The sequence below is a fragment of the Centruroides sculpturatus genome, unplaced genomic scaffold (assembly GCF_000671375.1).
Source record: "Centruroides sculpturatus isolate CEXI.00-Female unplaced genomic scaffold, Cexi_2.0 scaffold664, whole genome shotgun sequence".
NCBI lineage: Eukaryota > Metazoa > Arthropoda > Arachnida > Scorpiones > Buthidae > Centruroides > Centruroides sculpturatus.
The window spans coordinates 279,962-307,721 of NW_019384885.1; the positions used below are offsets into that span (position 1 = coordinate 279,962).

A 27,760-nucleotide genomic window follows, 5' to 3' on the forward strand; every position below is an offset into this window, starting at 1 on the left:
CTTCTAAAGAGTAGTTATCGTTTATAACCGCGTAAGTCAAATTTGCGTAAGTTGGGGTATAATTTCGCAATTTGTGTAAAATCCAAGTTGGATGTATGTAAGCTAATAAACGTTCTTGTTAATCTTATCTCGTCTTTTGATTCGTTCACGGTTACAATAAATCACCACATAGAGTATAGGAACTGTTCTACTTTCAGCACCGGACTGAAATCAATGTTACACTATCCGGAACCTGTGACCAGTGCTCTACGCGTATATATTGTATATCGCTTGACAAACGTTTTCGAGTGATCTGTTCGCTCTTCTTCAGGTCGACTGAAAATTCCCCGGACGGGGAATTTTCAGTTGACCTGAAGAAGAGCGAACAGATCGCAGTCAACCTGAAGATTGTTTGTCAAGCGATATACAATATATACGTGTCGAGCACAGGTTCAGGATAGTGTAACGTTGATTTCACCCTGGTGCTGAAAGTAGAACAGTTCCTATATTTAAAAAAAAAAACCTTTTTGAATGTTTAAAAATTGTGATTTTAGAATTTTTTAAAATTATCATAACTAGTCTAAATATAATTATTGTTTGTGGAAAAGAAAATATTATTGTCTATAATATTTAAAATAAATTATACAGTTTGATATCTGATAATTTTAAATATGTAGTCCTGATGATCTTTTTTAGTCATTTTGTGTAAATTTGAAATTGGATTGGAAAGACAAAACAAAAAAAAAAGAAATCTTTTTAATAGTTCTTAATTAAATGCAAGTATTAGACTATCATCAATCAAGCATATATATTTTTTCTCTTGTAAATTCAGATGGTTACATATTAACAATTATAAATAAGTGATTTTTTTTTAAAATTAGTTTAAACTGTTAATTAATACATGTTTTCTAGTTGTATTGTAATGTGTCAATGCCAGTTTTGTGACAAATGTGAAGTCAATTGTCTGTAGATCTGCATTAGTTTTTTAATTACTTCTTATGGTAAATATTATTGTTTCATGTCAAAATGTCTTGGAAAAATTCAACCGTCTTAAACAAATTAATAGAAATCCTCTTATTCTGGTTTCAATTATCTAATAGTTTTATCAATAATAAATTAAGAAAATCATTTATTTGCACTATGCCAATGAATAATTGCTGTGTTTTGCATTCTAATATAGTAGTCATTTTATTTGATAAGCATTAAAGATGATAATCATTAAAAAAAAAGTTTTAAAAATTTATTAGTCTTATGTTTTTAACAAATAAAATTCCGTATATTAGATGATACTGTTTAATTTAATAAATATTTAATTTCACTTTGTCATATGTGGAAAGAGTTTTCATGTTTGAGAGATCAAGTTTCTTAAAGGATATTCGAGAAGAAAAGAACAAAAGCAAAATTTAATTAATCAAATTTTAATTGGCTTCATCTTTTCTATACTTCTAATGAAAAAATATTTACATTTAATTTGAAGCCAAACAATCACCATAATGAATCGGGCTACTTTACACCACTATTAGTAATTAAATGCTAAGTAATTTGGTGCTAGAGGTAGGCACCATCTCTCAGTAAACTTTTAATAATTATAATTAAATTAATATTTATGAATATTCTAAATTATTTAATGAAGAAAGAATATTTAGTTTGACTTTGTTTACTCAATGTTTTTATCATTTAAAAACAGTAATTAAAGAAATGATTTCTTTTTGAAAATAAGGATGATGAATATTGAAAATAACAAGTCCATTGAAGCCAAATTAGTCATTGCTTTCTATCATTTAGCTCTTACATCTTTCTCTCCCTTTTTTTTAATTGCCAAAAAATACAATACTGGTATGCTTTGGATAGCAGACAAATTTTTCTACTTCCCACTTTAATTAATTAATTAAGCAAAATGTGTTATAGATATGATGTCCCTGTTCTAAGCTTTAATCTATATTCATCATGTTTAATTATTTGCAAATATGTGAAACATTTAGAAATATAATTAAAACATCATAATTTCATGTAATGTATATATTTCCAGATCTAAGAAGGAGATTTTAGCATTTATAAATACAGTAGATCCCCCTATAAGACGGTAGATACGTTCCGTTCTTTATGAATCAATTTTGTAGGAATCATAGTTTACGGACTACGGCTGTTTGAAAGGTTTTCTTTCATAAAATTAATCGATTCTAGACTAATTCGACTCAACATTTCCAAAATACGTATATTTTTTTGAAAATAATCCGTATAAACTACGTTATAAACAAAAAATTGTAGGATTGCTTACCGAGTGTGTACCGTTCGACTACGCCCGTTGCTAAAGCTTGGTTTCGTCGCGGAACAGCGCATCAAACCGCGGCCGCGATTTCTGATATTATTTTTCTGCGAAAACTTCGTTGACCTTTGGAGACATCCTTAATATAAATAATTTTTATGGCCGTTAAATAAGAAATGTTTCTTTCACAAGAAATGTATAAAATTACAGTACTGTATTAGACTTACGGTACCTAATTTACATACTGTACAGACGATAGTAAACTCAACTTACTCGCCTAAACTCTCTGTAGCGTGGCGCTGGACGGCGGAAAGTATATATATAATTATAATAAAGTTACAATAAATTAAGTTAATATATAATTATATGTACAGTACCTAATTTATATATAATTAATATATAATTATATGTACAGTACCTAATTTATATATAATTATATGAACAGACGATACTAAACTCAATTTATCCGCCTAAACGTCCGTAGCGTGGCGCTACGGACGGCGGGAAAGTAGTTCGGCTGCCCGATGACGTTTTACGTATTATAGGAGTTATTTTTACCGTTGTTTACGGATACTGCCACAATTTTTATAGGAATCATAACTATAGGGAACGGTTTTATAGGGGGATCTACTGTACCTGTTTTTGCTCGTTGCACGGCTTAAGTATTTCAGTGTGCGCCCAAAGCGGTAAATCGCTGAGAATAGCACGTTTTTTTAGAAAGCATGGCTTTAATTTGCCTATCACTCTCCAACCTACACTACGAAGAGTGTTTCGTAATGATATAGACACACTCACATTAAATGAAAAGTCTGGAGCCTACAAAATTCTATTACAACACATACTATCAGAGGAGGAATTATAATTATTTACATTGGAGCTACTACCATAATTTCATACATTGAATAAAATAATAACTTGGAATATTTTAGTCTTTTCTTCTGTTGTTAAATATGTTTATTTGAAGATTTAAATTTTGGAAAAGTTTACTAATTCAACATCAATGTAAATTAAAAAAAAATTAAGTTATTGTATTATTTCATTTCATCCTATTATTTCAGTTTAACCTAAAATGATACATAAATTATTGTTTTTTTAAAATTTCTGTACTAAAAATTTACCAGTACTTGTTTTGTTGTTTAAAGCTGTGACAATGGATTAAGAATGTCAGTTTTTAAGCTGTAGATAAAATTAACTTCTATATACAACCATTTTTAATTCTAAAAATTCTTTTTCAGCACATCTATATATAACACCATTTTATTTTAAGTTTGACTGACAATAGTTTTGGTTTTATATATGTATACATACATGCATACAAATGGCATTCTTTAATTCGATAAAAGATTATCCGAGCCCAAATTTAAATCACAAAATTAAAAGAAAATTAATTTTACTCTCTAAGCATATAATTTTTTTCATTATTCTTTCTTTTTTAAATTTTTTAATTCCTAAAGAAGAAAATAATTATAGTGCATTGTGCAGTTCTTATTATCAAGAAATTCTTCATAGAAAAAAATAAATGATAATTTTTTTTAATTGAAAATTCATTTATTTGAAGTAATGGATTTAATAAGAAAATAGCAAGAATATTTTTATTTAGCATTAATTTACAAGTTAAGAATTAGATAATTTAAGTGTAATTATATTTTGATTATCACATTTTCTATAATTCTTATAATCAAAGAAAATGATTTCAAATAAATAAATCATTAAAGAAAAAAAACCAATTTTACAGAGTGTGATTTTAAATAATTCCACTCGAACAATGTGTGAAAGGCCGTTGAGATTTGCCTTCTTTCTTGCTGTACTACTTTATACAAAATGCTGCTTTTATGAGAGTTAATAAAAAAGGTTTTTTGATTTTGTAATTTACTTTTTGAAAAATTATAATTCCTACCATTGAAAAATTCTGTGTAATTATCTGTCAAATATTAATATAGCAGGTTTATTAATGAGATATTTTTAGTTTTCATTAAATCCTAACTTCAGCAGACCGTTTTTATATAACTAATCTATGTACAAATGTCTCAAATTTTATCAAAATAGACATAATAAGATAAAATAGAGCAAATATTTAATTTCATCTTGATGTAAGTACGATAGGCATTTATGAAAGATCACCATGCCGAAGCAGTTACAAATATTATACTTTTGGCACGTATTTCAATATAGTATTCTATATTTAAGACTATTATAACACCAAATATAGATTATGGTGAAAGCAAATCAGATTTTTCTAGTTTTAGTGAGTCACTTTTAAACAATAAAAATCATGCTAGCTTATTTTTTTTTATACTTCTTAAAAGCTAAGTGTTAAATTGCCTGTATACATCAAATATTATTTGTCTAATATTAAATAAGATGTTTTATACTTATATTGAATGAGTTATTTAAAAATACTTTTAGTGATACTAGAAATAAATTCATTCAACTGTTTAGTAGAAATGAAAATAAGTGTAATTTTTGTATTATTAAATAATTATTAATGCAGTAATACCTTGACTTACACTACCCTGAGTTACGCGATTTTTGAATCTTGTTGATTCGTCTTTTTTATTGAGCACCACGCGACTCTTGATTACTCACTCCCCCCATACTATGTTCAGCTTACATGTTCGGACGTGTCGCGCGGAATCGACACATAGCTACAATTTTTTTTGTGTTATTTATTTCTGTTTGTTATATTTACAGACTTGAAAGACTCTGTGGTGATTTCTTGTAACTGTGAGCGAATCAAAAGACGAGATAAGATTAATGAGAACATTTATTAGCTTGCTTACATCTGACTTGGATTTTACACAAATTGCGAAATTATACCCTGACTTAGGCTGGTATTGCTCGGTCCCACCTATCGCATAAGTTCGGGTATTACTGTATATGAAAATTTGGTTTTTTGTTTCGTGTTACTTTTTAGAAAAGAAATTATTTATAATATAAAACAAAAAGATGGTTGCTATCAGAAAGTAGTAATAGAAAACTTCAATTTCAACAATGTAATGAGGCAAAAACTTTATTAAAATTTAAATTTTAATGACATAAAAAAGGAATTAACTACATTTTTTTTCCCCTTCCAGCTTTTAGGTTTAAGTATATTTGTCGTTGGAATATGGGCGTGGACCGAAAAAGATATATTTAATAATTTAAGTCGCCTTACAAATATAACGTTAGATCCAGCCTTCCTACTCATCATCGTTGGCATTATTACTTTTATCATCGGATTTGCAGGTTGTGTCGGAGCACTCAGAGAAAATACATGTCTTTTAGCAGCTGTAAGTAAATGTATTTTTTCAATATAAGACATATTAAAATTATTTTAGTATATAATAAATGTTTTCTAAGCAGCAGTCCAACTTACTGTTCTTAAACAATTAGAGATGAAAAAATGACAATGAAATAATTTATTATACTGTTAATTTGTAAACTTATTTTTATTTCTTTCTTTAGAATTTGAATGTAAAACTATCAAAAACTTAAGATATTGTTCCTTTTTATTACGGATTATCATTAATTCTTATGAAAAGTAATCTAGCTCATTGTAAATATCTTCTTCTTATTGTTTTTTTAACAAAATATAAGTCTAATTTAATGTATAATTATCAGAGGTAGGCCTAACTTATTAAATATTTTAGTAATTGTCATTTTAAAATATTTTTTTGCATAATATTTAATTCATAGTTTTTGCTTAAATCAATATTATTAATCTTAATAAAATATATTGAATATTGAAATTTCAATATTTACCATATAAATGTATTTTTATTTATTTGTGAAATAACTTATTACATATTTCCTTATTATAAATTACACAATTACTAATAATTATGTCAATGGTTCTGCATTTGTTTTACTCTTTATCTTAAATAAATTTTAAAAAGATTGTTACAGTATACAGTAGAGTCCCACTAGTCCAAACTAATTGGGATGGAGCCCTGTTCAGATTAGCCAAATAATTGAAATAATGCAGAAGCAAGCAGTAAAACAGGTCTGGTTTATATAGATCAGGGGTGGCCAAAACGTGGCGAATGCGCCAAACTTGGCGCATTGGACGATTACAAGTGGCGCTTCAGTTAGTTCTGAGCAAAACTGCCAGATTTGGCTTTTTTGCAATTAAAATATTATATAGAAAAATAAATTTTTTATAGTCTTTCTTGGCAAGTTCATTTGTTGCACAATTCGTTACGGTCTATTTTGCAGATAAAATGAGTATTCTCAACGCAGTAAATTACAATGTATGCATGTATTTTTAAACTTGCGATCTTTATTTCCGATCAGTTTACAGGCGTGTAAATGGCCGAAAACATTTATTGTGATTAAAGTTATTCCAAGCTGATCTCGTTCTCAGTGCCAATAATTATAGGGCAGAGTAATCTTCACCAAACGAGACTCTGGCAGCAATAGCACCTTCATGAAGCAATCACCCTCTCGTACAGGAGATCATTGTTGACTATTGTAAATTGGTGCTTCAATAAACTGTCATAAATTAATTAATTCAACTGCATGATTAAGTTATTCCCTTTTGTTTCCTAAGCGAAGCAGATTTATTCTTATCTCTATTTATCAACCTCTAACATTGAACGTAAGACTGTATAAAAAGTGTTCGAGTTATATGGCGCATTTGAACTCGTCTGTCAAAAAATTGGCGCATAGTATGCAAAAGGTTGGCCACCCCTGATATAGATCCAATACCATCAATGACTTTTGTTTCTGTTTTTGTGCGTAAGTACAGTATAGATCTGCTGTTTTAATAGACCATGTCAAACACTGATTTATTAATTTTGTACAGTATTAGTACAGTACTAAATAAAATACAATTTTTTTTTTGTATGGAATTCTAAATTTTTTTGTGTTTATTAATACTATTTAAATTTAACTGGAAAATACAAAAAACATATATTTTGTGAGCTAAAACATTTCCTCTCAATGGACTGAAACATATTTGGATTAGCAGTGTTCAGACTAGCAAGACTACTGTATAATAGGAATCTACGCTTTTTTGGTAGCCAAAAACATTTCTGACCTTTTTGACCAAGAATATTCTGTACCAAAGAGAGCCTAAAAATGGCTGTCTTTGGTACAGAACATTCTTGAAATGGAATCTCGATGTTATAGAATTGAACAAAACAGTTAATTTAAATTTAAATATTAAAATAAACATTATTCATTTTAAATTATTTAGATTAATTTGTTTTGTAATTAACTAAAATGAAAGCTTTACATTGAAGATTTGAAGTGCCATAAATACTTTGTGATTATGTTCTTTTTAAGCAATAATTGAGGGGCTTAGTGGAAAAATGACATGCCTTCCTTTTTGTAGCTCTGCAGGATATGGATTTGTGCATCGTCGATTTGTCGTCTTAGAAATTTTCAAGGTTCAGTTTCACATTCTGCAGGTTGTACACCCTGATTGATAAAATGTTGCATATTAAAATGCTGGCAAACTGAAACACAAATCCTCCTTTTTCAGGAAAAGTTCCTAATGTGGACTACACCTTATTTTTCCCACCAAGTCCCTCAATTGTTAACAAGCATGTATGTAAATGGTCAAAATAATAATGAAGTAATTGACAATGAGCACTTACGTTTAATCAAATTTATTGATTATTCACGGTTCACGTAGAGTTTACATGCAATAAAATGTTTGGCAACCTAAAAAAGTAGATGCGGAGAGTTTTGAATTTATAACGAATGCTTATATTTGCATTTCTAAACATACAAAATTCTACATATAATTAGTATGTATTAACATTTATTTTAATTTCTTAGTGGAGTGTTTATATTAATATTAGAATTAATAAATTAGCAAAAATTAAAAAGTAGTTGTTAATAATAACATTAAAATATGTATTTCAATAACTGTTAATTTGAATACTAGATTGCACTTGAACTTACAGAAGAAATTTCATATTCTAAAACTAAAAAATAATAATTATATTGAAAGTATGGGTGATCAGTCCCATTATGTCACAGTAATTCTACAATAGTTTCTCTAAAATTACAGCTAAACAACACAACTAAAAGTATTTTGAAGCTTTTATGCTAATAATTCCCTGCTGTGATTTTGGATTTGATTTTCCAATTCTTTTAAGTCATTATATGTACCATTAAAACTCGCTACAATGGATTTTGAAAAAACTGATTTTGAACATGTTTTGGGCCTCTGTTGCTTTAATATTCTCAATTGGACTGCAGTCGCAGAATCGCAGCTTTATCAATCACATTATGCCAAAGTTAAATGCATGGCTGAAAAATGTATAACCAAGATCAGTTCATTCAGAAAATATGGAATTGATTCAACAGAAAATGGAATTGGTGTGATAGTAGTAGAAACTGCTAAATTTGTAGGAAGGTGTTGAAGATTTTTAGTTACTAAGAGAAATCTTTTTTCTCTTAGTAACTTTACATTAAAAAGCATGAGAGAAAGCATTTAGCTGAGAATTTTTAAAATCCTATTTTTTGAATGGAGATATTTGATTGAAGGGAGCACAAAGATCATGAAATTTACAAAGATCTATCAAGCTAAAGCAACAAACCCGAAATCTCAAATTTTAATTTAAGAAAGCAGAAGATATATAAAATCTAAATGCTTGGAAACTTGTCAGTGTCTGTGAATGCTAAGCATGATCAATGAGACCATTTTTATTGATTATGCCTAATGGTGACAAAGAGGAGGAAAATTAAATAAACATACGTTATTGGCATACGTTTCTTGGTTTTTAAAACATTCATGTTGCTATTTTTAATTAAAAAAACTTATACTGAATTATAGTTGCAAAAATAAAATGGTGTATATTTTTGTTAGCTTCTGAAATGTAACCTTCCTTTTTTACCTGGTTTTTTTAGTCCTGTCTATCATGATTCTGCACTACACAAGATTTTATAGAAAATTAATGTGTTATACGAAAGTTAACTTACTTCCATTTTTATTTTATTAACTTTAGTTGTCAAATATAAATTATAATAAAGCTGTTGTCTTCTGATACGAATACAATTTTTATTTCAGTATGCCATATTTTTAGCCATATTATTATTATTGGAAATGACAGCTGGTATTCTTGGTTTCATCTTTAAAGACTGGGTAAATTATCATTATTAACTAAGTATTTTTAAACTAAAAAATATGCTTTTTATTGTACGCTATTCATATTAATATCTGGATTTCTTTTTATTATAGATTAAAGCTCAAACTACAAATGGATTTAGAGCATTTATTGTCTATTACAGAGAAGATCCTGATAGGCAAAATTTAGTAGATTGGATACAAGAACAATGGGTAAAATTTTTAACACCATCAATGATTGTATAAATGATTGTTAATTTATAATTTTGTATGTAAAAAAAGGTTTTAATCTTACATTTAGTTCTCAGCTAATTTCTATTGAAATTGCTCTCTATCTTTTTAACAATCATTCACATTTTCAGATTTATTAAAAGTTTAATAGCCCAAAAGTTAGGCAAAAATATTTATATAGAAATAACAATAATTCAATAACTAATAAAAAAAAAAAAAAAAAAAAAACAGACAATATGATTGATTTTGAAATTTTCAGCATATATAAACTAAATGTGACATTTATAATACTCGAATTTCATTACTATAAATAATTTTGTTTTTAATATATAATAATAATGGTACAGTAATTATAAGTTATATTGTATAAACCTTCTGAAATATTAAAGTTTAAAATAAGTATATTTTATCCATATAAAATATTTGAAAATTAATCATGCATTAAATAATAATTTAGTTTTAACTAAAATAAATGAATGTATTTGCATTAACTAGAGTTGTTTTTTTCCCATTTTAAATGCATAGCTATTCTTTTATATGCTTTAAAATATTAAAAAGCAAGTGTAATTAATATTTGATTTCTGTATAAAAATTGTTTATTCAATTTACAATGGTTTCTTAATTTAGGCAAACATTATGTTGTAGAACATCTTGTACAATTTAAATTCGCACAATGTAAATTGCTACAAAACGTGCATTGCTATATTAATACAAGTAACTCTTGTATACTCTTAACTAAACTATCCATGATGGAACAAACCATTAGGAAGTAAATGCAAAGATTAAAAAGTTGTGCATCTTCAATACATAACTAATTGATAATCTTCAATAAAAGAAAAATGAAGAATCAGCTATTTGCATTGACTTCTTGTGGAACTTTGTTAATGATTGTTTATTACTTTAAATTTACACAATTTAAACGTGCGTAAATTAAGAAATCACTGTTTACTACAAATTTCTCATTATACAGTTTTCTTAATATGTTTAAAATTATTTTTAATGTGAACCTTATTTTTATCTAGTACCAGATATTTTTTAATTCAATTTACATTTTATGTAACTTTGAAAATTGAAATAATGCATATCAGTATTACATATAAGATCATTATTATTGCTTATTATAATTAACATTACATAATTTTCTTACAATTACATGATTAAAATATTTAATTGTTCTAATATATTCTGAAACCATGTCTTCTTTTATTTGAATAATTTGTTATCACTGCTAGGTTCTTATACAGACACTTGGCAATGATGTTCCCGAATAAAAGTTGATGACAAAATTGCCAAGTGTCTGTATAAGCACCTAGTAGTGATAACAAATTATTAAAATATTTGATTTATATTACATTTTTATTTTTTCTTTATAAACACAGTTTATATAGCATAGGATATACAATTTTATATTTAAGATTACACTTTAGGTATTATCTTTTTGTTTAATTTAATTTGCTTTTTGAGTGTTATTCTTTCAATTTTAAAAAGTTTTAAGAAAATCAATGACACAATTTACATTTTAGCTTGAATGCTGTGGGATTGATGGTCCAAAAGATTGGGATATGAATGTATATTTTAATTGTTCTAGTGAAGAAAGAGGAAGTAGAGAAGCATGTGGTGTACCCTTTTCTTGTTGTAAACCTCAACCAAATGTGAGTCACTAATTTATATTAAGATTATAAAGTAAAATTTTATTTTAAAATACTAATCTCAATTCATGATGATTTACTTAACAGGTTATCAAATCACTAATGTAACTATTTAATACAGTCGACCCCCCTATAAGATATAGATACGTTCCAATTTATTAGGAATCCGATTTCTTACAAGTCGTTCCAATCACAGCCCGACACGTGTCAAGTTTACNACAATGAAATATATAATTAAGTAAATACATATGTATGTAATAAACTAATTTTGATAAACTGTAGAACTGCCAATAAATTATTCTACAAATTTTTATTCTTTAATTGAATAGGAACTAATTAAGAATAAACAATGTGGATATGATGTGAGAAAAAGTGATTATGTGAGTATTTGTTAAAATAAAATTTATTTAATTTCAATTATATATGGGCAATAACAAACACGAAATCCTTATTTTATGGAAGAAATGTACTTCTTAATATTTACTAAAAAATTATTATAGGTGTACCTTGCTAATACAGCAGATTTAGTTCTAGACTATCACTAAAACATTGCCTTAATGAGAATAAAGTTTTTTTAATTTTCAGTGCATATAAATGCCTAAAAACATATATTTACACTACAATTTATTAAGTATACAATAGTACTTGGCCTAAAACATGATGCAAAAGTAAAAAATACTGACACATCCTTAAGAGAAAGGTAAACACAAAAAATAATAACAATGAACATAATTGAAAAGTGATGTATTAGCAAGGCACTCTAAAGTGAAACATCTTAAAGCAAAGTATGCCTGTATTTTGAAAATTTGTAGTATACCTCTTAAAATTCTGGAATTGATCAAGCATGATTCTAATAGTACTAATAGTTACAAATATACATTATTGTGGATACTATTAACTAATTATGGCAATTGTTTTGGTTTAGTACCATGATAATGGATTGGATTATTTTTACTTTTTGCTCAAAATCTAATATCTTATGTTTATCTGCACATTTCTAGCATTATGTAAACTACATTTTTTATTGGTAGATTAAGTTTCTACAACAATGTTTTGAAATAACAATTTTTTTTAGAATAACCTTTTACAATTTAATGGTTTGGTGAGTGAGTATTAAATTTAGAATTTTTCAGTTTCAGTTCACTTACATTCAGGAAAAAAAATTACATCAATAATATGAATAACTTGTATTGAAAGGTTAATTTCTTCTTAATTCTTTCTTAATTTCTTCTGTCTAGGCTGGCTGTATGTATAACAAGGCAAGCATCTAGAGCAGTTTCTCAATGGGAGCGATATTACCCCCATGTGGGCATTTTTCCATGCTGAGGGGGCAATTAATAACAATTTATATTTTGGGGGGCAAAAAACAATTTTTTGGGCGATAGAGTAAAACATTATATTAAGAATAATTAGATATTTTATTCATTATATCGTACAATAATTAAACAAATAACATTATACTAGTCACTAGTCTATTCGATGCAGTACGAATTTGGCGTTAGCCTTGGCCCTCGGCATCGGAATTTTGAAGTGAAGGGGGCGATACTTTGTAACGGTTTTATTGAAGGGGGCAACGATTTGTTAGAGGTTGAGAAACACTGATCTAGAGCTTGATGGCAAGCATGGTAGAAGCTTGGGGATGTAGTTCATAAAAAAAAAATAATTCTTTAATTAAAATTTAACTTTGAAAAAATTCTGTTTTGTATTTAAAAAATAAATATTTGTGTTAATTTTTAAAAATTTAGGAAACTACAAGCAGCTTTGTTTGAGATATAACATCATATTATAAAAAAATGATGGCTCCAGACTTTGCTATCATTTTTTTTTATAATAGTGTAGGTATTGATTTATTAAAAAATTATTTTGCTAAATCAATAACTGCACTATTTGTGGTTGTCATTGTAGCTGAATTATTTCATTTGCATTAAAAAAAAATAATTTTCATATTCAATTTTTTTTTACTCTTTCTGCTCTGTGGGCTCTATGAGGGCTTCTTTTAGCAAGTCCATTATGGGTTCAGCCAGACCCACAATGGGGCGACCAGGTGGTAGTTTTTCATTTATTCTAATTTTAAAAATTAGAAATTTATTAATAAAATAAGGATTTAGTGTATATAAATAAAATTCTTGATATATTTAGCATTATATTTATTTTAATGGAATTCTAGAAATTACACACACACAATCTATTTCTGATTATGAAAGAAATTAAGTTGATTTTAAAGTTTGAATTGTTTTAGGATGAATCCAAATAGTTTCTTTTATTAGATTTACTGTTTCTCTCAGAAAATTACAAGCAAGTATTTTGAGAATTATAATACCAAATTAATATTTTTTTTTTTTTTTCAGCAATCAGCATTTTTTTAGATACTGATTTTTTTTTAAAATAATTTTCTTGATTTTAAAATATGATATTTGCAATTATTTATTTATTTATTTATTTTACATATTATTGGAACTGTCAGTTGACAAGAGATTTCCACCCCCTGAATAACAGAATTTACCCCAAAATACAATTAAAAAAAATAAGTCATAAATAACAATAAAAAACCAAATTTAAAAAATTTTTAAAGAAAAAAACTATGATAAAAGGTGATCAAGATCTATGATGACCTTGATCACCTTTTCATCGTGAAGAAAGCATTGACAATGTTTATACAGTGGAACCTCGGTATACGACCTTAATCCGTTCCTGGTGTTTGGACTTATACTGAATAAGGACATATACCAAACCAATCTTTCCCATAAGAAGTAATGTAAAAATGATTAATCCGTTCTCATGTAAAAAAAAAATGGCTGGCTTTAAACACCTTGCTTTCCTGGCTAGTTCCTGCTTGATTTTTCATGAGATCAGCATGTATCTTTTTAGATTTCTCTCAAATAATTGCTTTTGATACGCTGTTGCCAGCACACTGTTTTTCAGTTATCCAAAGCAAAAGCAATTTCTCAACATGATCTGATGTCTTCGATCTATGTTTAGAAATTGATTTAACCCCTTTCGCAACATTAGCAAATTTAATAATGTCTTTATTTTTCACGATTGTTGATATCGTCGTTCTCAGAATACGGTAGGCAACAGTTAAATCTCGAACATACCACCTTCATATTTCTCAACAATGTCTTTTTTCAGTTCCATTGTGATTTTAGTCTTTTTTTTTTTATTTTTCTGTTGCCTTTTTGCAATTCATGATTAATAAAAATAATAACATTTTACTTACAAATTAAAATAAAAAGAAATTTGACAAAGTTATAAACTGTGGCACTGCGAACATCTAGCCTGGTCTAATACACTGATAATGCTACTTGTTCGTAGATGACGCATATAATTGAATTAAGTCGTATACCGAGCAAAATTTATTTTGTCCAAACAGGACGTATTCTGAATTGGACATATTCTAAAGCAGACGTATACCAAGGTACCACTGTATTTTATAAAATCTTTGGTGACATATGATTGATAAAAAAAAAAAAAAAAGGAATACCAAGGTACCACTGTATTTTATAAAATCTTTGGTGACATATGATTGATAAAAAAAAAAAAAAAAGGATCTGAAACTTAATGATAAACTATAAAAAGGGGTATGTAAACAAGATTGAGATCTGGTTATTCTAGAAGGAACTTTCAACATGAGCCAGTAATTGTTTACGATGCCATTAAAATATTTATAGGTTAAAATTCAGTCGAAATACTTGAGTCTTTCTTTAAAATTGGGTAGTCCCAGTCTGACTCTTGCGACACTGGCATTATTAGTGTAAGGGAAATGACAAAATTTGTTTAAAAGGAAGTAAACTTTATGTATTTTTTTAATAACATTTAATAAAGGAGGAGATGCCATTGCCCAGATCGGTAAGCAATAATCTATTAAACATTGGAAGTTTGTAATAAATATTATTCTTAGTAAAGTTTTTGATGATATGAAGTTTACAAAAGTGCCATAAAATTCCCTGATGGATTGAGATAGATTTTCATATTTTTTCTATATGTTCTTTAATTAAAGGTTAACAATGGAATATTAACTGGATTTTAACAATATCTTGGAATGTTCATACCATCATACTACAATGTTATCCAAAGAGGCAATTAAATGTTTTAATTTTATTAAAATAAAACTAACCATTTATGAATTGATAAATTTACAAGTCTATATCATTGTATGTTATTTCATTTCAGCATTTACATTCATATTGTTTTGTGAAATGCAACACACAATAATAAATCTAGAAAAACTGATCATTCTTATCTGAAGAATTTTTAATGAGTTAAATATTAAAAATTTTAAATAAATTACATCTGTTATACATCATTTTTTTTGATATTTATGAGAGACGATACACTATTGATGATTACGGTATTTACTCGAATATAGGATGAGGTTGACTTTAAAGATCAAAATACAGAAATTTAGATTTATTAATATAACTAGCAGATGTGCTCGGCATTGCTCAGGCGAAAAGTAATGATAGCAAAGGTTAAGATTATTGGATTATAGCCGATCTTACACGTTTTGACCTGGTGCAAGAATTAGGTCCCCCTCTTCTGAGGCTAATTAGAGAATGTTTAGATGAGTCTAAAAATATGTTCAATTTCCTGCAAAAAATGCAAAAATCTGCATCTAAAATAGTACAGTAGAAGCAGAGAACTTCAGGGTAATCCTTAATCTCTCCCTCCTCCTGCAGGGGATTTTGAAAAATCCCTTCTTAGTGTATGTACATTCTCATGGCGTACCCTAACTGTGTACCAAATCTCAACTTTCAACTTCTAACTCTTTGGGCTCTGTGCTGATTATTATTATGTTGAGTTCAGTGAGTTATACTCGGTTGGCACTGATGGCTGTGTACTATGCTGGACCAGAGTCAAGGCATAGTAACCAAAAGAAAACAAAAAAATTAAATAAGTGTGTCAATGTCTGTCTGTATTCAGGAATTTCCTAACAATATGAATGTATTCAATATAGTGGCCTTCTGTATGTGTTTCTTTTCAGTTGTAATGTACCCAGGCTTTTGCATAGTGTGTGTGGTATGACACTTGTAGAGGAGAGAACGACAAGTACAATAAGCACCTTATCCATCCTCCACAGATGCCTTATTTCCTGGATGTGTTCTGTGTACATGCTGATTTTTTTCAGTGCATGTGTTTTGTATATTGTGAGTGTTTGGTATGTATATGTCTGTAATGTATGTGATTTCATTGTGTTTGTCAATGAGTGTGATGTCTGATCTGTTGTGGTAAATTGTTTTATCTGTAATTATGGCTCTGTATTAGTACAGTTTGTGCGTGTTATATTCCAATACTGTCTGGAATGTACAGTAGAATCTCGATTATTCTGACTAATTGGGGATGAAGGTAGTCCGGATAAGGAAAAATCCGGATAATCGAAACAAATACTTTAATTTGTCTTTTAATGACAATACAACACATTTTCTTTTCAATGACATATCGGCAATATTAAAAGTAAATACTGTATTTAAATCGTGATCAAATTTTCAAGAAACAAACGTTCGTATTTAATTTTGACTACTACTGACCAACGCTAACAGACTACCTATTGTTTAAAAGATCATCCGGTGGCGCAAGAAGACGGATTTTATAAAATAAAAAGCAGTTGAAACTGCATTTTTATGAATAAAAATTTGACAAACTATTTATCGTTTTATGACGAGTAAAATTTTTTCGGGGGCGTTCGCGGTTTTAAGTAATGCATAAACCTTCGAAACGCGAGGCCCTTCGGACCGTGAGGCGTAGGCGGTTGCCCACGTTGCCCATGCCTTACACCGCCCTTGGTCATAGAAATGATGTAATTTGAAAATAAAATTTTTATAAATACGTATGTCAAGTTATATTTTTATTACGACGCAAAATATATTTAAGAGTTTACGACCACTGTGCTAGGTGGGATGTTGTTGAAACAAAAAAAGTTATGCATTCCATCACATACATAAACAGTGTCATAATTCGCCAAGTGCAAATCAGCAAATTCGTAAAATTTTTGTTTATTTTGAATAATCCGTATAATCGAAAATCCGGATAATCGAGGTTCTACTGTATTTGTAGTATGGTTGGTGGCTGTCTAATAATTTGTGTTTGTTTGCAAGCTCTTGGTATATTATATTTGCTACTTGATTATATCTATGTAAATAATTTGTCCATGCCAAGAGTTTGCAACCAGAAGTAATGTGTTGAATAGTTTCTGGCATGATGTAACATATTCTGCATGTGTCATTTGTGAGTGTTGTATTTTAGATTATGTATTTTCTGCAGTTTTTAGTATTTATGATCCTGGTCCTGTATGGCAATCATGAATCCTTTTGTCTCCCCAAAGAGGCATCCCTGAGTTAACCAGCTGTTTGACGCATTTTTGTCCAGAAAATCCTGGGTCAGGTTGTATGGATGCCTACCATGGAGTGCCTTTTGAATCCATGATTGCTTAATGGTGTCTATGCTTTTTATATGTTGTGTTGTGTCCATATGATGTGAGTGTAAGTTTAATGGTGTGTTATTTGAATCTTCTAGAGTTACTGCTTTATGTAACTGTGATGCTTCTTGTTTTTTGTACAAAAAGTCTCGCAGTGAAGGTTTACTATGTCAATCAGGCTATGTCTTCCATCTTTACGTGGAAGGGTTAATCTTTCTGTGGCAGATTTAGGATGATGTTGTTTATGCTTAGTAAGTGTTGTTCTTGTTTTCCTTTGGAGTTGCTCGAGATCTGTGTGAGTCCAATGTATAACTCCAAAAGAGTATGTGAGTACTGGGATGACATATGTGTTTATTGCTTTAACTGTGTGTTTTGCATTTAACTGTGTTCTAAGTATAGCGTTTAACCTACTTTGGTATTCTTTAATTAATCTTTGCTTTATTCGTGTATATTCTGTTACTTTGGCCTGTTGTAATTCTAAATACTTGTAGAACTCACCCTCTTCCATGGATTCAATAATGTCTCCATTTCCAAGTGTAAAATCTCCTTTTTTCAGGACTCCTTTTTCTATGTAAAGTGTTTTCCATTTGTCTAGGCCAAACTCCATTTGTATGGCCTTGGTATATGAATATGTGATTTGTAGGAGTTGATGAAGTTGCTTTTGTGTGGATGCATAAAGTTTTATGTCGTCCATGTACATGAGATGTGACAGTGTAAACTCTGTTGTTGTTTCATGTCTGATATTGTAGCAATATTGTGTGTTGTTTAACATGTTAGATAACGGGTCAGAGCTAAGCAGAACCAGAGAGGACTTAAGGAATCTCCTTGAAAAATTCCTCACCTAATGAATATTTGGTTTGTTTTTATGGAAGTGTTATGAGTCCTGAGATGTAGTGTTGTTCTCCAGTGCTGCATAATGTTTTAGAAGAATGCAATAAGTAATGGATGTATTTCATACATGTATAGAATATGTAGCAGCCAACTGTGTGGAACACTGTCATATGCTTTTCTGTAGTCTATATATGCCGTGTATGTTTCTGTGTTGTTTGTGTGCTTGCTGTAGAATGACTGAATCTATGAGTAACTGTTCTTTGCATCCCCTTTGATTTCTATGGTAACCGTTTTGTTGTTTCATAAGAATTTTGTGTTCTTCAACATGTTTGTATATTTTGTTTGAGATACAGGCTGTCAATAACTTGTAGTGTGTTGGAAGACATGTAATTGGTCTGTATTGTGTGGGGTCTGTGGTTTTGTTGTTTTTAGGTTTCATGTAGGTGATGCCCTGAGTAAAAAACTTTTATTATTATTATTATCAACCCATCTCGATTATATTATAAAATTCTAATTTTATTTCATTTAATCACACATAAAATATCAAATGCATGTAAATGCACACATTGTCCCACAAAAATTACTGGCATTTTAAACTTTAAGGAAAAATCTTTAAAATTGACAACATAATTTGTTCGTGTAAAGCTGGACATTCAAGACCTTTTTTTGCCAATTTGTAACAGTCGAATCCACTCTCTGTTGATTACGCTTGTGAGTTTCTCCGAATTCTGATTTTCGAATAATTGTCTGTTCTCACGTGGGAATGGATTAAAACTTATATTGGGCTCTTGTGTGATTTTGAAATTTCAATTTGGAATTCAATTCAAAAGCTCTGCTTTTCCTATTGATATTCATCTTTACTCCTGACAATACACAAGAACGATTCAAACGACCCAGATAAAACATTTTTGTTTTTAAACACCAGGGGTTAGCATCCACTAAAAAATTCAAATACGCAGTTCACAAAAATTATTGCAAAAACACAAAGAATTCTTTGCTCACATGTCTGGGACGATATAGGTTTTTGAAGCAGTGAAAAATGAATAAAAATCTCGTCTTATATGCGAGTAAATATGGTATTTTCATTACAGTAATGACGATGAATAAACATTACATTGTGTTTGAAAAATAAACTAAGTTAATATATTTTTATACCATACAATTTCTGGGTTATAGTTATGATGCTGATAGTTTTATTGAACAAAATTATGTAATACCAAATAATAAATGCAGTATCTTAAATTTTATTGGGTTGTTAAGCAGTGAAAAATGAATAAAAATCTCGTCTTATATGCAAATAAATACATACTTGTCTGCCATCTCAGATAAGAAATATAGATTTAAATGAGTAACATCTTGCCATCATCCAAATAATATAATGTTGAACTTCTGTACATTGATAAATAATGATGCCATCAATGAAACAAATCACTCTCTCTGAAATGTTTCAATAATAGTTGCATCATAAGCTGGAAAACAGCTTTGGCTGATTTTAGAGGTGAGCCAGAACAAACTCAATTAATTCAGAACAAGCCTCAATATGTAATAAATGTAGTTAATGCAACTCTGTTCATGAATAGGTACTTGATAAAATACAGATTTGACATTAAGAGAAAAATTTTTGGTTCTACTTTATTCTGAATTTTCTCTATTCAGTAATACTTTCTCTTCTACAGTAATATTATTTACATTATGTAAATAAATAGCCAGTTTAATACCATCGGATTTGCATTACAAGTAAATTAGACATACATTATGATACTTTGATTTGCTAGAATATAACTGAACTAGTAGTAAATCTTGCAGTTTGGACTACAGAGCTTATGCATAACAAAACAAATTCTACTACTCAAAAACCTTATAAACTGCAGCCATATTTATTAACAAATTCAAACATTTTCGGTCATCTTTAATGACCTTTATCAAGAANATCCAGAACGTGGTGCATCTTCAATATTGAAATTGCCAGAACGACATTTTGTAAACCAGTTTTGGCACTGTCGTTCTGTCAACACATCTTCTTCATACACGTCACACAATTTTTTTCTCGCTTGAACAGCATTCTTACCTTTTCGGTAATAAAAGAGCAAAATATGCCGAAAATGCTGCTTTCGATCTTCCATATTTGATGTGACACAAAAAATAAACAATTGCACAAAATCAAACAAAATTTTTTACAAATAAGCCTTAAAATGCTAGTTGTCAAAATGTATAATGATAATACGGTTTAGAATGAAAATGACAGGAAAAATACGACTAATCCGTCTAGTGGTAAAAAAAAACGAAATTACTTTCCGAAAAACCCAATATTTTTATTGTAATTACCATGAATCTTATTGGGCTGCAATTTGAAAAAATTGTAGACCTGTAAATTCCCACTATCATTCGTCTTTCCTTAATCTTGACAATAGCATTAGATAGATGAAAGACGAGACCAGATACGGAAAGATTGGGGCAGGAAGCCTCAATTAACTATATCGGAACTTCTAATACAAACCAGAAATCACATTATGTCAATTCAAAAATTTTTTTCCGGAAGATGATTTCTATATAAAATGTGCTCATTTGTTTCAGAATAAATATGCAGATTACTTTACCCATATATTACAAATGTGCATATTGTGCTTTTTTTTTCTTAAAGGGGAACTTTGGATTAGAGTTTATAACGTTCTTGTACAAAATGTTTTTTAGCAGTGCTAAATTATTCACAGTTTTTTGATACAAAGTAACATGATTTCTATTATATCAGAAATAGATTTTAAATTATATGTATTATAATGTTATTCAAAACAATTTGATATCAAAGAGAATTGTTTTGAAAAAGATTGAAATTTGTGAGATTTACATTCTTTTGTGTCTACTTCAAAAAAATTAACAAGTGTAACTTGAAAGCAATTTTGCTGATGTTAACACCGTTCTTTTACTAATTAAATTAATGCAATTTGATATTAACTTAAAACTAACACGTTCTACTAACAAAATCTTTAATAGACGAGAGATAAATCTGTCTTCATTTATGAGAAAGGTTGCCTTCGGGCTGGGGAAGAATGGATAGAAGCTAACTTGATGCCTCTTACGGGGATAGCAGTTGGCATGGCTATCTTTCAGGTATAATCTTCCTTTACTTAATTCACCTTGTGATAGCGATTACATTAAATTAAGGAAATTAGGATAATCACATTCATTTGTATTTTTGGAAAGTTATGCCGTTTAGTACGAAAGGTTTACGAATTGTTTTAAATACTTGTATATATAAAATTTAATTTTGAATATATATTTTTACTTTTCACTCTTAATATACAGTCGACCCCTCCCCATAACACTGTTGATAATTCCGTTTTATACGAATTCCATGTTGTACGAGTCACTTAGATTTTACAAATTTGTGTGCCGGGCTGTGAATGGCTCACGTATTTGTAAAATCTAAGTGACTCGTACAACATGGAATTCATATAAAACGGAATTATCAACAGTGTTATAGGGGGTCGACTGTATTTGAATCAAAAACAGTTGTACCATGCCAAATTTTGTAAATTTTAGAACATCGTTTAAAAACTACATAATGTGATGTTAATAATATGTAAATAAATTTATAAAGACAAGCATTAAAATGAACAACACATTAAATAAAACATTTTTAAGACACTAAAATCATATCTTAATGATATTATATAAAAAGAGGAATAAATATTGTCTTAATTTAGAAGAGAATTTTAAGAAATAATATTCAATATCAAACTTCAAAGATATTTAAAAATAAACATTCAATTGAAAGCTATTTTTATCCATCATAACAGCATTTAATTAATTTTAACAATTTTCATGATAAATTTATATACATTACTTTCCATAATTTAGAAAAAGAAATTGTATTAAGAGAACTGCAAAAGTCAATGAAATTAGCAACTAAATATTGTAATAATATAATTTTATTCCTGTCGTATACTAACAAAATAACTAAAATCTATGGTGAATTGGTTTGTCCACATCTGTTTTTTTTAATAACATTCTAACCCATTCATTGTACGAAAAAATCAAGTATTGATTTTAAAATGATTGTATAACTTCATAATTCTCAGGAACGCGACAGATCTAGAGTCATCTTTGAAAAAGGTTGTGTACAGTCGGGGGAGGAATGGGTTGAAAGAAACCTTCTTCCTTTAGCGGGTGTAGTTCTAGCAATTGCTTTTTCTCAGGTAAGTAAGTAATGTATTGCTTTAAAGTACATAATATGAACAGACAAAATTCCAATTTGTAATTCGGCATCTACAGATTCCTCCAAATGAATGTTTAATCTTGATTTTTCAATGTATTCAATAGACTGTCAGAACTATTATTTATGTATATTCTGGCTACATGGAATTTTAAACCAGTACATATTGATTAGAAATAGAAGTTATAGATTATTTTATTGAAAAGGGATGATTTTTTTACTTTATCTATATACAGAGTCTGAAATTAATGCTACCAATTTAAATTACTGTAATTATATCAAGTATTGTTTGAAACGTACACCAGTTGATAGACAAACCGTCCAAACTACTCCCATCTGCATTCAAATGTCTTGTTATGGCACTTCCTAGAGGTAGTAGATAAATGAAAATGGCAACTCTGTAACAGAGAAGGCATTTTGAGTTTTGCAGTTCACAAAATTGGAATCGCTTATCGTTGTGCAATGTGAGTGAGTAATCTGCAGGAACTGTAGAACTGTAACCTCTGTGCTGTGTGGGAGGAGCAACAGCAGATACACTGTAGCAAGTATAGGAAGAATTTGAGTATCGGTTAGATCTGTGCTGCGCGACACAAGGTGTATGCGTTAAGAAATTTTACTGGACAATTGAAAACTTTGACAGTTTACCAATCTTTTGAATGTACCTTACAACATTCTCAGACAATAATTTAAAATGGTAGCAATCTTTTTGGAAAACCCTGTATATTTAAAAAGAAAAGCAGCAACAATTTTATCATATATTTAAAATAATGTCTTATCTTTTAAAACATTGAAAAAGTATTTATTTTTGCTTTATGAATTATTGAGTTTTATATCAATTTTTAAGTTTAATCTTTCTTTCACACAATAAATATAATGTAAATACCTATACAGGTATACCTCGCCTTACGTCGGTAATTGGTTCCAGGAAAACGACGTAAGTCGAATTTACCTGTCTCCGAATCTACTTATCACTAGGAAAGCATTTTAAATAATATATGGTTAATAAAAATCTATTTTAAGCTTACAAACAAATAAATTTTAGTTTTTAATATAGTACAAAAAAAGTAATCTAAATTTACGAATGCGTGTACTGTAAATACAGTACATACTTGTATATATTTTAATATGATTTTATGTGCTTTAAACGTTTATCTAGTGATATTACGACTTCAATATTTGTGGCGGACAGACGTAAAGTCGAATAAAATGACTTAAACTTGATTTTTATTTTTCCATATACTTTTTTAACAAGCGACGTATAATCGGGAACGACGTAACTCGAAACCGACGTAAGTCGAGGTATGCCTTTATTGACAAATATGATAGATTTTATCACTAATATGGTGTACGAATATATAAAGCATAAAATACATAGACCAAATCAAGACAGCTAGAAGCAATGTTTATCCTGTGAGAACTTGCCTTCATTTGTCAGCATTTTATTGAAGGACGAGTTTTAAACAAAAAATCTATAAATATTATTTATCAGCTATTTTTAAACTTAGGTTTGACGAGCTTTGTTTCCTCACGGAATTAAATGGAATCTACTCTATTGCCTTTTGGGAGAATCCCAGATTAAAATTAGATACTTTGAAGTTGCAATTCCTACTTCTAATGAAAAATTAGAAATGTACTAAATCTTTTAAAATAAACTAATGAACAGAGATGGTACCTATTTCCTGATTTTGAGTATTTGCACATTAAAATTTTCTTAAGTGTTATATTAAAGGAATTGTATTTTTAATAAATTCTTAAATATTTTGGAATTATTTCAATTTCAGAATAATCAGACTGCTAGAAAAAAAAACTTTTTTTTATTTTATTTAAAATAGAATAATTTTCATATTTATCGGAGTTTTCTAAAGACAAGTACAAAATGAAAGAGTTAGTCTTTCCACTGTTTTCTGTTAATTAAAAGTTGTAATTAAATCCTCAACTAAAGAAAACTTTCGTTCCTTGAACACTTTCGATAGTCTTCTTGTTAATTTTGGATCCTTTTCAGATAGGTTGCTTTCTTTGTACAACGTGCGAAGAAAGCAACCTATCTGAATGGTCTGAGCAAATATATTATTGAGTACAGTGAGCCACTATAGCAGCTTTTAGCTACTATCATATTGTTCCAGTTTGTGGTTTTTAGCATTTTCTGCAGTTTTGTCTAGAAAATAATGAAATCGTTTTCCTTATTATGCTTAGTATTAGAATATTTCATTACACATTTTTATTATTTAGTTCTGTAAGCCATGTCTATTATAACCTTTTATTAACTGTGGATTGTTCATTTTTTGCGTAAGAAAAAATGAGCAATTGGGAACCTACCTCGCCGAGGTAGGTTCCTGAGATGTCGAGCAAGGAGTACAAACGGCAGCAGATGGCACTTTGACTGCCGCAGCAGTATCACTTGGAATATAATGATTTCTTAATTTATATTGTTACTGCTACAAGTGTTAAAATGATAGTGCTGTTTGTGGCCTTCGCTCGGCGTCCCGGATGACAACTCTTCTTGCCGAGATCATTTCAGACTGCAATTCTGTATCAATGATGACAGTACATACGTGTGACTGCAGGGTCGGCACCATGTCAGGACCGACACCACTGTGCACTTGGGGGACACAGAAATTACAATGGCCATTAGATATTGGTTTTGTGCGCATGTGATCGCATATGTAGGCAATCTGATTTGGGATGGAGAAGGTCCGAGACTCAACAACAGATTTTCTAAACAAATACCCATTTATTTACACATATATACATACATACATACATACTAGTTTAACTATATAATAATCAAATAGCATATCAGTCTCAACTAAGTCATGTTGGATCCTTAACTGAGACAGAGAGTTTACAATTGGATGCGAGGTTGATAAATATCTTAGGCTCATCTTTTTTGAAATTCTTTTTCTTTGGGACTTCAAGCGGTATTAACAGATGGCGTTGAAGATGTTCTGAAGATTTTATTGATGTGCAGAACGTTGGTAAGATGTCCCTGGACAGAGGATAGCTTTTGTGGGTAGGTGGATGTAAATCAAAAAGTAAGTTGTTTGATGTCCCAAATAGTTGAATGGCAGGCGAACCGTCCAAGAGAGTTGAGGCTGGTGAATAACGAAATAGCGAACCTTAAGTGACAGATGATCAATGAACTCTGTTGTCATTGATCCCCTTTTATTTTGGGAGTCCTTCTCCTCACTGCTTGGGTCCTTTTTTGATAATATTAGTCTGTCCAATGAGCAAATTTGGAGGCCATTCGGTTGCAGGCAAACACACGTGTGTCACCTTTTTTGAAAGGAAGCGAATCTGGGGGAAGGTGTATTCATATTCTCCAACATTTATTTAATGTTGGAAGAGAGAGAAAAAAATTTTTTTCGTTGGGGAAAATTTGTAATTTAGGAAGTTAATAAAAAATTTTTCCTTCAAAAGAATAACGGCAATTATTCTATCTAGTCTGGGTTCTCTCATAAAAATCAGTGCCTATGCTGCAAACGGTCTTTTAATTAGTTGCTTTGAATTTGCTCATTCACAGTAAAGATGTTACGATGCCCAATCTCCATTTGGAATGCAAGTGACTAGTCTTACCAATTTTGAACTTGTCACTTCTGCACGAATGCAGATGGGTTTCATTTCCTTGTCACACTTAAAAACAGTTAGATTAGCCACCATTTTCCAAAATTTATCGTGCAGCTTGTACCGGTCGCAAAGCCGTGCTACTAACAAAGGAACGTAAGGTCCGAGGTTTTGAGGGTTAATTTATTGCCCTGCATCGAACCCAGTAAGAAACATTTTTCATTAGTTACCAAACAGCCCTCGTAATTAAACAAAATTATAAAAATAAGCATTCCTTCAGTTTGATTTAACAGAAATAATTCATCAAGATACTTGATGAATTATTACTGTTTAGAAGAGGTCTTTCTTTTGTAGTAGTAATATATAAATTAAAAGCGATGATTGATTTTAAAGTTCAAACAACTAATTATGATTGTTACTAAATCAAATGTTATAACTCGAACAGTTTAATTAAAATTGTCTAGTATTATCGGTCAATTTTACACTGTCAAAAAGGCATTAGTTATATTTTCTTTTTTGTATTTTGATGAAATAAATATATCCAAGAACTATTTAAGAATTTATTAAATTCTTCAAAATCATTTAAAATAGAAATGCAATATTTACATAAATCAAATCATTTTATTTTATTTTATCAAATATCAGAAAATAATTTGTGTGAATTTACAATTTCAGATCCTCGGAATATGCTTTGCACAGAATCTACGAGCGGACATCTTCGCTCAAAAATCTAAGTGGCATTGACGACGACGTCCGGCTTATATTTAACGTGTTTTAACAAAAACGTAATGGACCGTAACTACAAGAACTCATTCTCGGAAGATCCATTACTTCGGTATAATAACATAAAATTTTTCTCGGCGTGCATTGCCAGTCAAAATATTTTTTATTTTATTATTATTATTATTAAATTATTATAAAAACATCAAAAATTAATTTGGCAATATAAGCTTTATTATTATTATTATTATTATTATTGATGTTGTTGTTGTTAAAAAAATTCTATATAGATTGTGATAATGATGATTAAAAATTATCCTGCAAAGTGATCAAATGTTTATATAGAAATTTTATATAATTCAAACATTAAAAATCAAAGATGGAATTGTATTTTTATAAGTAGATTTTGTACGAAGGAAGAAAAATACATATTTCGTAATGCGTTGCAAACATTTTTTAAGACGTCTAAGTTCAAGAGGCGTTTGCGGTCGCAATCTCTAGACTATGCCGAGCATAAGTCGTATTTTATATCCCACTACGAGCAATAAAATTGCTCTCGTTTGCAACCTGTATAATTTAAAAATGATATTGCAAGCCAAAACGAGACAATGCAAACAGTTGAAATGAAGAGAGATTTTTATATTTGGATCTTTTCTAAAAAAGCATAGAAAACCAAAGTGTGCCACGTATCAAAAACAACTAGTATGATGAGTAAGTATTTAAATAAGTTTTATTCTATCTTTTATTGATTTAAGATATAATCCATAATCATCCTCTGATTTTTAATGTAAGTNCTTAATTTATATTTTCTCAAAAATGTTATTTAAAATTGTAATTAACT

General features: G+C 29.3%; 1 protein-coding gene across 3 annotated transcripts in view; it reads left to right on the plus strand.

Annotated features, from left to right (window-relative positions):
* LOC111631095 (tetraspanin-5-like) overlaps positions 1–27,153 on the plus strand; it is a 41,749-nt gene extending 14,596 nt beyond the window's left edge. Inside the window, exons 2-9 of one of the 3 annotated variants that reach the window (XM_023375291.1) lie at positions 5,320–5,514; positions 9,246–9,320; positions 9,417–9,515; positions 11,057–11,185; positions 11,512–11,562; positions 21,417–21,533; positions 22,505–22,621; positions 26,875–27,153. In XM_023375291.1, coding sequence (XP_023231059.1) covers positions 5,320–5,514; positions 9,246–9,320; positions 9,417–9,515; positions 11,057–11,185; positions 11,512–11,562; positions 21,417–21,533; positions 22,505–22,621; positions 26,875–26,943 — 852 coding nt within the window. In that variant the 3' untranslated portion in view covers positions 26,944–27,153. The remainder of the gene's footprint in view (positions 1–5,319; positions 5,515–9,245; positions 9,321–9,416; positions 9,516–11,056; positions 11,186–11,511; positions 11,563–21,416; positions 21,534–22,504; positions 22,622–26,874) is intronic. The other 2 variants (XM_023375290.1, XM_023375288.1) reach the window with 2 other exon arrangements.
* The last annotated feature ends 607 nt before the right edge of the window (positions 27,154–27,760 follow it).